We start from the raw sequence: 10,389 nt of genomic DNA, 5'->3' as shown, positions 1-10,389 counted from the left end.
TTCCACAAGTCAGTTGACTTAAAAAGTGAGACTCACTTGCTGTAAGCTCTTTACTTTTCCGTCTGGACATTCACTAGTTTGTAATAAGAATATTAATTTTTAAATGTTTTAAAATGTGTTTTCAATGCATTGTTAAGAGAGCTGGTGTAGTGGTTTTATTCAGGTGGGCAGCCGAGCTCCACCACAACCACTCTCTCACTCCCCCTCTCCTCAAAGAGGAAGGGGGAGAAAATACAACACAGAGAACTCGAGGTTTGAGATGAGAATGGTTTAATTAAAGGGAAAGGGAATGGGGAGAAAAAGAAAAATAAAAAAGAAACAATAAGGCCGTGCGGAAGCACAGAGAGAAGGGAAAAAAATTATCCTCTACTTCCCGTCAACGAGTGATGTTCGACCACGTCCTGGGAAGCAGGGCCTCAAAACGCGTAGTGGTTGTTCAGGAGGAACAGCCCCCTCCCCCATGAGAGCCCCCCTTTTTATTGCTGAGTGTAACATCAGGTGTTATGGAGTATCCCTTTGGTTGGTTTAGGTCAGCTGCCCTGGCAATGTCCCCTCCCCATCACTTGCCCACCCCCAGCCTGCTGGCTCTTGGGGGCTTGGAAGGAGTCCTGATGCTGTGCCAGCACTACTCAGCAATAGACACAACACTGGAGTGATACCAGTGCTGTTACAGCTACGAGTGCAGAGCACAGCACTGTGCGGGCTGCTGCAGGGAAAGGTGACTCCATCCCAGACAGACCCAACACAGCTGGGTAGAGCTGAGTCATTGTTCCTAACCTAGCCCTGTAGTGGAGCCATTCCATCAGATGTGGGATTTTGCAGTCTGGCCGGTTGGTTCACTCTCATTAGCAAGTGCTTCTGACTTCTAGGTTATCCTCCAGATTCTTGCACCTTCTCCCTGAGTTTTCCTTATGCAGGGCATCAGGGATCAATCTGGGCTTCCAGTTTAAGCCCTCCTGGAGACAGACAGGAGGGCAGGCAGTGGTAGGCACACTGAGCAGCAGTTTCATTATCGCTGTCCTTAGCACAGGAAAGCTACAGCTCTGCAAACTAACCTGTGTGGTGATGCTCAGCATCCATTCTGAATTAGACTCTTTTCTTGAGGCTGGCAGGAGCTGATGAAGCGTCAAGATAGGCAGAGTCCTTGCTTCTAAAGATTTTATTCCTTTTCAGTTCATGGCTCTAGACTTAAAAAATAAAAATCACATATTGTTAGTTTTTTGTCCTTCTGAGAACGTGCTCTCCAATTGGTTATTATTTTTCCTGAACCTCACACTGTACAATACAGAAGAGTTTGTGTCCTTAAGAGTGACCTTTTAATGGCAGAAGCACAAAGCAAGCAATCAGATACCATTAGCAGTCTTCTGCTGAATTAATGGCTAGCAAAATCTGGTGAAGATGCCTAGAGCATTCTAGCCTGGCTGTTGTGATTCTGCACATAATTGCCCATGAGCAGTTACACAACACCTAGCAAAACCTGGCTCAGCCATGGCATCGCTCTGTGCACCCATGTCTCTCCCCACCAGCTCTCCAGCTGTGGTCCATTGAAGGCAAGGGGCACACAGGGAGGTTGGTGGCACTGCTGTGGTTCACCCCACATCTCTGCATGGCTCTCAGACTTATCCTGTCCACTGCATGATACATCTTTCTCCTCCTGCCTGCAGAACACACTGGTTTTGCTGGAAAATCAGCCTGTGCTATGTGAAAACAGAGAGAGGTGCGATGCGATGTTGTCCAGAGGTTTCAGCAGAGTGTGCTTGAGAATGCCACAGGTCACTTATTCAGGCCACCATTTTGCAAATGCTTTCAGCTGACAAAAGCCAGCACAGCTACCAAAAGGAGTCCTCCTCCTCACTCGCCCTTATCCCTCTTCCCTGCTCCTGCCTCCTGCCTAGCATCCCCCCTCCTGTTTTCAGGAAATGTTTGCTTGTGTGCTGGATCTGGACTGGGAAGCTGATCCACGTGAAAGCTAACCTTTTAATTTCTTTTTCCTCTGGGTTTATTTTAAGCTGTACTACCTCTCTGATTATCACCACACATCTGTGCAAATACTGATGCCCTCAAAGGGAAGGAGTAGTGCCACAGCACCGACAGGTAGCTGGGAGCAGGACATGTTTGCTTTTTCTGTTAGTAGTAGCAGCTTAGGCCAGGTTGAAGGGCTTGTAATATTCCAGCTTCATGTTATCTTCAGACATTAAAACCATTCTGTCCTCGCACAACATGATCTTTTCCATAAAATAATCTAATCTGGAACAGCTAGCTGGAAATGTATGAAAATGTAATATTTTCTTACTTAATTAGGACCTGTTAGACCAGATGCTGTACTTTCATTAAGCAGCTGTGCAGAAGTAGGAGAGTTAAAAGAAGGCCAAACCCCTTTCTGTACCAAAGATGATATAATTTAGTCTCTTCCAGAGTCAGGGGCTGCTCTAATGCCTGGGGTAGTATGTGAACAGTAACACAGTGCACAAACCATTCTGCGGCTGCAGAAAATGTGAGGGGAGGAGAAAAAGCTTTTGATAGCCTCCCCAGGCTGCAAGGCAGAGGTCAGAGAGGGGAAGGAAGCTGTGGTACTTTGGATGTTCGACTTGTCACAATTTGTTTAGTGAAAAAACAGAAACATTTCCCAAAGCTTCTTTTACATTTTATAATAGCTTCCCATCCCCCAGCCAGATGGGATCAGGCTGAGGCAGCTGCAGTACAGGTCCCATAGGAAATGGTACAAAAAGTGAAATTACAAAAATTAGTTAATGCCTTTTTTATCCGGCTTGATCACAAATGGGGGGGGGGGGGGGGGGGGGATCAAAGAATCATAGAATCATAGAATATCCCGAGTTGGAAGGGAGTCAGGAGTTAGGTCAGAGGTTGGACTCGATGATCTTGAGGTCTCTTCCAACCAAGAAATTCTGTGATTCTGTGATTCTGCTTTGCCTATGTCATTGTCTGTGAGGTGACCTTCCTCATCAAGTAGAGGCCCTATGTTTTCTTTGGTTCTCCTTTTTCTGTTAACATATCTAAAAAAAAAAAACTTTTTTATTGTCTCCCACAGACATGGCCAGCTTCAGCTCTAGTTGGGCTTTGGCCACATGAATTTTCTTCCTACAAACATGAACAGCATCCCTGTATTCCTTCCTAATCGCCTGACCCTTCTTCCAGCAGCCGTACACTTTCTTTTTCTGTCTAAGCTCCAGTAGAAGATCCCTGGTCAGCCAGGCTGGCCTTCTGCCCCACCTGCTTGACTTCTGATATTTTGGAATTGCCTGATCCTGTGCTTTTAGGAGGCAGTGCTTAAAGACTGACCAGCACTGATGGACACCAATGCCTTCAAAAGCAGCTTCCCAGGGGACCTTGCTGACTAGTTCCCTGAGCAGCCTGAATTCTGCTCTCCCCATATCCAGGGCTGAAGTTTTGGTGGCAGTTTTCCTGCTGTCGCCATAAATTTTAAAGTCAACCACTTCATGGTCACCAATTGCCACATCCCCCTCAGGACCCTCTCTATTCTCCAGCAACAGATCAAGGAGGGCACCTTTCCTAGTTGGCTCCCTTAACTTCTTGGTGCAGGTGCTATCATCTAGGTGCTTTATGAACCTCCTAGACTTGCTCCTGTCAGCCGTGTGGTCTGTAATAGACTCCCACAACGACATCCCCTTTATTTGTTCGTCCCTTAATCCTTACCCAGAGGCTCTCAACTTTGCCATCGCCAACTTGAAGTTCCACGCAGTCCAGCCCATGCTTCACATACATCGCCACCACCCCACCTCGCCTACCCTGCCTGTCCCTCCTGAAGAGCCTGTAACCATCTATTGCAGCACACCAGCCACAGGACTCATCCCACCAGGTTTCGCTTATGCTGGTGATGTCGTAGCTATGGGACTGGGCCAAGACTTCTAGCTCATCCATTTTATTCCTCATACTGTGTGCGTTTGTGTGGAAGCACTTCCAGTGTGCCTCCCTGCGCCCAGCACCTTGTGGAGCAGACCGAAGGACCTCCCTAGCACACAGTCCTTCTGATTCTAGTGCGCCATCCCTTAGCTTATCACTGGTGTGCCTGGTTTTATCCCTTTCCCCCTTTGACTCTAGTTTAAAGCTCTATCTATCAGCCCCGCTAACTCCTGTGGAAAAAAAATAATGGTTGAAATAACAGTTCTACATATCAGATGATACTGGATGCTTCCCAGCACTGCTCTGTTGTCTCTAAGGCTTCAAAAGAGCTTATGAGTCCTTGGTTGGTTTCTGCATTAAAGATCTCTTGTAACAGTGGTAAGGGGAGCAGCTTGAATCACAGAATCACAGAATTGTCTAGGTTGGAAGAGACCTCAAGATCATCGAGTCCAACCTCTGACCTAACACTAACAAGTCCTCCACTAAACCATATCCCTAAGCTCTACATCTAAACGTCTTTTAAAGACTTCCAGGGATGGTGACTCCACCACCTCCCTGGGCAGCCCGTTCCAATGTCTAACAACCCTTTCAGTAAAGAAGTTCTTCCTAACATCCAACCTAAAACTCCCCTGGCGCAACTTTAGCCCATTCCCCCTCGTCCTGTCACCAGGCACGTGGGAGAACAGACCAACCCTATCCAGCCTATCCAGATCCTCTTGCAAAGCCTTCCTACCCTCGAACAGATCAACACACACACCTAACTTGGTATCATCTGCAAACTTACCGAGAGTGCACTCGATCCCCTCATCCAGATCATCGATGAAGATATTAAAGAGGACTGGCCCCAGTACCGAGTCCTGGGGAACGCCACTAGTGACCGGCCTCCAACTGGATTTGACTCCATTCACCACAACTCTTTGGGCCCAGCTATCCAGACAGTTTTTAACCCAACGAAGCATGCGCCAGTCCAAGCCACGAGCAGCAAGTTTCTTGAGGATAATGTTGTGGGAAACAGTGTCAAAAGCCTTGCTGAAGTCAAGGTAGACCACATCCACAGCCTTTGAAGCCACTTGGCAGTTTAAAATGTCATTGTGCAAACAACAGAAACAAAAAAGTTAGTCTGAATTGTTAATACTGTTATTCAGATTCTGCTTCCTTCCTTGAAAATCAAGATTGCCTCCATTGATTTAAGCACGTACTGGTTCTGATGAAGCAGTAATGCAGAATTTTCCTGATGATTCAACTTTATGGGGGTTGTACAAATGGAAGATACCAGGCCAAATATGTCTCTGGCACAACTCAGTGTATTTTGGCATTTTTCCAGTCATTAGCTGCTTGTGGTTCAAGGATTTCTCTGCTAACCTTCAGATGGTGCAGCAAGCGAAGATTTCTTTGGTAGGCATTAGGACAGGCATTAGTGTCTCTGAAGTGTTCATTGCAAATAAAGACAGACCCAGCACAACCAGGAGCTGTAGCCCCAGTGAGCTGCATTCGTTATTCCTGTAGCAGGGTGGTATTCAGTTCACAGCCAAAGACTGAACTATAACCTAAAACCAAGGCAGATTAATTTTATATTCCTGTTGCTGGTCCCTGCCATCCCTGTGGGGGAACCTGGAGGTCAGGCATTTTAGTGAAGGGCATGAAAATAAGGGTTTGTTGAATAATCCATGCTTCAGGTCATGCGAGGTGTTCCAATCTCCCATCCTCCTAGTGGATGATGACAGAATAGCCTAGCTGAGGCAGTTTGGGGCGGCTCAGACAGTGATACAGGGGTGTTAGTGTGCGATCTGTGAAGCTGTACGATGCTCCTGGCCTTTGCACAGACCATCAGCGGAGTTTTTTAATCTCAGCAAACACCTTGTGTTGTGGTAGAGACTACGTGCTGTATAACTAGGCATTTCCTTTGAATAGTTTCATGTTTCTTCATTTTTGTTGCTTTTTAAATTTGTTCAGTTCTAGGACAAATGCTATTTTAAAGCATCTGATTTTCTTTCCATTACTGTACTATCTGGTAATAGAATTCCCCTCCTCTCCTTACCCCAGACCATTTTTGGATGTTACGTGAGGGAAAGGAATATCACAGCTCCTAGATTTGCCTTGTTTTCCTTTTGACTGTGAGAAGAGGGTTAGCCCTGGAAGTGTTTAGGATGGTTAGCAAAGGGGAGCACTAGTCATGTGGACTGAACACCAGCAGCAAAGCTGGCACGTGTTGTTTCATTTGCATGAAAGTATGTTTTATTAATTTGCTGATGGTCATTTTCAGGTGCTATGAGAGAGAAAAAAAGACCAGAACATTTACTTGAAATCTTGGTGAAATTCTGTAGCTTTGTCTCCTTTCAATGACAGCTGGGTGCATCAAACATCAGCTCCTGTGACAGTTTTACTTGAATTAATGTAAGCACTTTCAGTGAATTAAATATTAAATGGGAAATATTCATAGCTCACTTCCTAATCTTATTTATTTAGCTTTAACTGCAGTTTGTTTTCATACTATCTTCATGCTTGGCCATCTCATCAACCTCTAGGCATCCACCCAGGTATCCAGGTACTCACGCAGATGCCTGTGACTGAGCTGGCCATCCCAAGCTCCCCTTAAAGTTAGGACAGAGAAAAGTATTTTTAGGATGTGGTTCATTTGACATAGCTTAGAAATTTACTTTAGGATGAAAAGACCTGCTTGACTCCATTGAGTGTATTGACTAAATCCCATCTAAGGGGGGTTTAGGTAGGCTGTAGGCACATAAATGTACAGTGGGTGCAGAGTGCACCTGTGTTTAATGCTATTAATACCTGGATTTCCTGGTTGCTACTATAGCAGGGACCCCATGTGATACTTTTCTGTCTTAACCAGGTGATTTTGGGGTATGTAAAGCAGTTCAGGAGGGCAGCACCTAGGGAACGGAATCCTGTGCCTAGCCAGGTGGATCCTGCTCTTGCAGTCCTCAGAGTTACAGAGCCATGTGTTGAAAGGCAGAAAGGTATTTTTGCCTTGTGCAAAAGTGGAAAGCATCATACATTTGTCCTTGTTACTCTGTACTGGGCCTGGCTATGATAGAGTTAACTTTCCCTGCAGCAGTCCATACAGTGCTGTGCTCTGCACTTGTAGCTAGAACAGCACTGTTGTGTCTGCTGCTGAGCAGTGCTGGCACAGCATCGGGACTCTCTCTAACCCTCCTAGGGGGTGGGCAAAAAGTGAGAAGCGAAACATCACCAGGGCAGCTGACCTAAACCAACCAAAGGGATATTCCATACCATATGATGTCACACTCAGCAATAAAAGGTGGAAAAAGGAGGAAGAGGGGAGGGGTGGGCTCTCATTGTGAAAACATCTGTCCTCCCGAACAACGGCTACATGTGTTGAGGCCCTGCTTCAAGGATGTGGTCAAGCATCACTCATTGGTGGGAAGTGCAGACGAAATAAATTACTTTTTTAGTAATTACAAGCCTTTGCTTGTTGTTTTTTTCCCCCTTTCCCCTTTCCCTTTTTTCCCGTTAGTTACATTATTTAATTAATAATATTTTTTCCTTAATCATTTTTTCCTTTAATTAAATTATCCTCATCTCAACCCATGAGTTGTTTTTTTCCTTTACTTCTTCCCCTCTTCTTCTGAGGAGGGGGAGTGAGAGAGCAGTTGTGGTGGAGTTCAGCTGCCTAGCAAGATAAAACCACCACATACTCTTGCAATAACCCTGCAAGGCTAAGAAATTCTATGATTGCCAGCTCACAAATGTGGGAAGAGATGCTGAGGAGGGCAAAGATGTTCCTCTGCATGACATATGGAGCGTAAGGTGAGGGGAATAGGTGCTAGATGACCCCACTGTGCCACGCAGAGATGGATGTTCGAGTGCTGAAAGCAGCCATGTTTCATAGAAGTGTTGTTTTGCCTTCCCAGGCCAGCTTGGAGATCTCAGCACTGCAGCACAGCTCTGCCTGAAGTCATGAAGGAAGGCTGGTGGAACATGGAGATGAGCACAAACCTCCGCCTCAATAACAAATGATTGCTAGGGCTTGTTGTCCCCCCTGGGATGAGGATAAGGATGGCTTGGCTTGTCACCTGCTGGGATGAAATGTAGGGGTTTACATCAAGAAAGAACTGGGTAGTTCTGCAAATAATAGCATACTAGGGAATTGTTGATGATTTTTAATTGCATCTTATTAATATTAAAATCTGTTAAAACAAATGGGGTGTGAAACACTTGGAGCTGATGTTTGAAGTCATCTTGGATGAATCTCATTGAACTGGAGTGTGTAACTTTTCACTAGCAGCTGGGAAGATAATTTAAGAGGAATATGCAAGTTCCAGAGCACAGACGTGCTAGGATGGGAGAGTGGGGATGGCAAGGAAGGGCTACACACTTGAAATGAAGTTAATGGCTTTCCTGCATGTTTTAGGGAAGGGTGATGTCCTGGTTCCAGGCAGCAGCTGGTGAATTTAAGCATGTATTTAGCATTCAGAGTCAAGCTCTGCTCTCCGTAGGGCCAGTCAGAGCTGGCAGGGATTTACTGGGTGTGTGGCCCAGAGCAAGGTATGTATTCTTGGCAAGTTGGTGACCATCTAAACTAAGTTTGTGTACTCCAGCACAATGTTTATTGTGAAAGCACTGATTTTTGCAGTTCCAGTAAATTCATCTGCTTCATCAACTGGAAGGAGCAATACTGTGGAAAGGGGCACGCCCTTTGCAGAAAGGAGAGAGCTGCTATGTGTAGAGATCTGAACTACAGCTTCCTTTATTTCCAAGCCAAACCTATATGAGGCAAGGGGATAACACCTGAACATGAGCTGTTAAAGAGATGTTGAAGGCTGTGCCATAATTCCCTGCTGCTCTGCAAGGCCTTAGTTCTTTATTGCTTTGTATTTGGTACAGTGCATTTTTTCCAGTTGGGAAAAGGGAATGGAGAAATGCTTGCCAAAGCAGTGTATGGTAGAGATGGCTCCAGGCTTGAAGGATGAGAAGCAAGAGGAAACAGGAACTCACAGACAGCGGGAAACTAGAAAGTGGTAAATTTAAAAGGGATAAGGGATAATAGTCATATACTCTTTCTACCTTTCTTTAAATTTCATTGTTGAACCTCAGAGCATAAGTTCAGCCAGTTTCTAATGACACTACGCAGCTGTATAACATATATGCTTCATAACCTCTTTGTCTTTGCCACAGCGGAAAAAAAAAATTAGTCAAAAAAACCTCATAAATTAGTCTTCTTTTGAACCCATGATCCTTTCCACATACATCTTATGTGCTGGTTCTTCTTACATACTGCACAGATTTGCAAAAGAGGAATACTGATTTGGCTGTTCCTGTGTCATCCACATCTGTGAAGTGGGAATCAATATAGCACCACAAAACAAAGATCCAAAATACAGATATAATGCCTAAAATTATTTAAAAAAAAAAAAAGAAAAAAGAAAAAAAAGGCAACTACCTGATGTAGAATACCTTCATCAGTGACTTTTATCTGCTTAATATCACAACATACTGAATCATAATTTAAATTTAGATGCATTGAAGAATGTGCTTGTAGACTCAGCCCAAACAAACGTGTTTTGCCATGCTTGAATCCTAGCTTTATCTTAATTTTTTACCCAGGTCCAAACCCTTTGTCACTCACTACTGCTAGCTATTTTGTTGCTGCTGTTAGCTCATGCGTATCTTATTTATTGTCATTTAAAAGAAACAAAAAACACAGCTCAGAAAATACACACCAAGAGTACTTTGTGCCCAGCAAGACCTTTTTAGCTATGCAGTAACATGAAAGTATCGAAGTGCCAGGAGAACTTTTAAAAACTAAACTGCCCTGATGCTAAAATAAGCTTTAATTGATTGAGAATTGCACTGAGCCTGACAATCTGTGCCACTTATTATTGTTTTTCCTTTCAAGCTTCAGATTCATGTGATTCAAAGTGACTGGATTACAGTTCCCACATACCTTCCTGCCCACGCTGCAGGAAAAAAAAAAAACACCCACAAACCTCTTAGCTCCAGAGGAGCTGCTGGATACAGAAAACAAAAAAGCTGACTGAAAGCAAAGTTTAAATAAAGATGATGGGAATGTTCAGCAAAAATGCCCCTCTTCTGGCTAAATGCCATGCCGTGCTTCCTTCTCCCCAGATGAGAGCTCTCCTGGGGGGCTGTCTCTCCCTGTCAAAGGCATTTCTTTAATGCCTACTTGTAGAGCACTTGATCCCATCGGCCAGATGCTGCCATAACTCCTTGTGTTGGAGATTAATACTGGATTGTGGATAAACTACTGCTCTGTCTTCTCTCTTTTAGGTTTTTAATAAAAAAAAAAACACAACCGAGTTGCTGTCATCTTGGTTATTTAAATTAATAACCTGTTGCAGGCTGTCTAGAAAAAGGTCAGCACCACCAGCAAAGGCTGCTGATAAATGTGCACAACTTTCTGGCCCATGGTAAGGGGTCTGTACTGACTGTCCAGAGCTGGGGAGAAAGCACTGGAAGCAGGAGGAATATAGCATGTGTTAATGGGGTCAGTTATGGGGTTTCTTC

At 44.6% G+C, this 10,389-nt stretch overlaps 1 protein-coding gene across 6 annotated transcripts in view; it reads right to left on the bottom strand.

Annotated features, from left to right (window-relative positions):
- LOC113842159 (E3 SUMO-protein ligase PIAS2) overlaps positions 1 to 10,389 on the bottom strand; it is a 91,938-nt gene that overhangs the window by 16,167 nt on the left and 65,382 nt on the right. Inside the window, exons 6-7 of one of the 6 annotated variants that reach the window (XR_011805585.1) lie at positions 1,056 to 7,940; positions 254 to 956 (exon numbers count right to left, since the gene is read on the bottom strand). The exons of 1 other annotated variant lie outside the window; for it this stretch is intronic. Coding sequence is in view for 3 of the 5 variants with exons in the window: in XM_038169425.2 (XP_038025353.1) it covers positions 7,791 to 7,940 (150 nt within the window). In the remaining 2 variants the exon portion in view is untranslated. Of the gene's footprint in view, positions 1 to 253; positions 8,873 to 10,389 lie in introns of those variants that run through there. 4 more of the 6 variants (XR_011805584.1, XM_038169425.2, XM_038169426.2 and 1 more) reach the window with 4 other exon arrangements.

Source organism: Anas platyrhynchos, chromosome W (genome assembly GCF_047663525.1).
Source record: "Anas platyrhynchos isolate ZD024472 breed Pekin duck chromosome W, IASCAAS_PekinDuck_T2T, whole genome shotgun sequence".
Classification (NCBI taxonomy): domain Eukaryota; kingdom Metazoa; phylum Chordata; class Aves; order Anseriformes; family Anatidae; genus Anas; species Anas platyrhynchos.
This window is presented reverse-complemented; position numbering and strand designations above follow the sequence as displayed.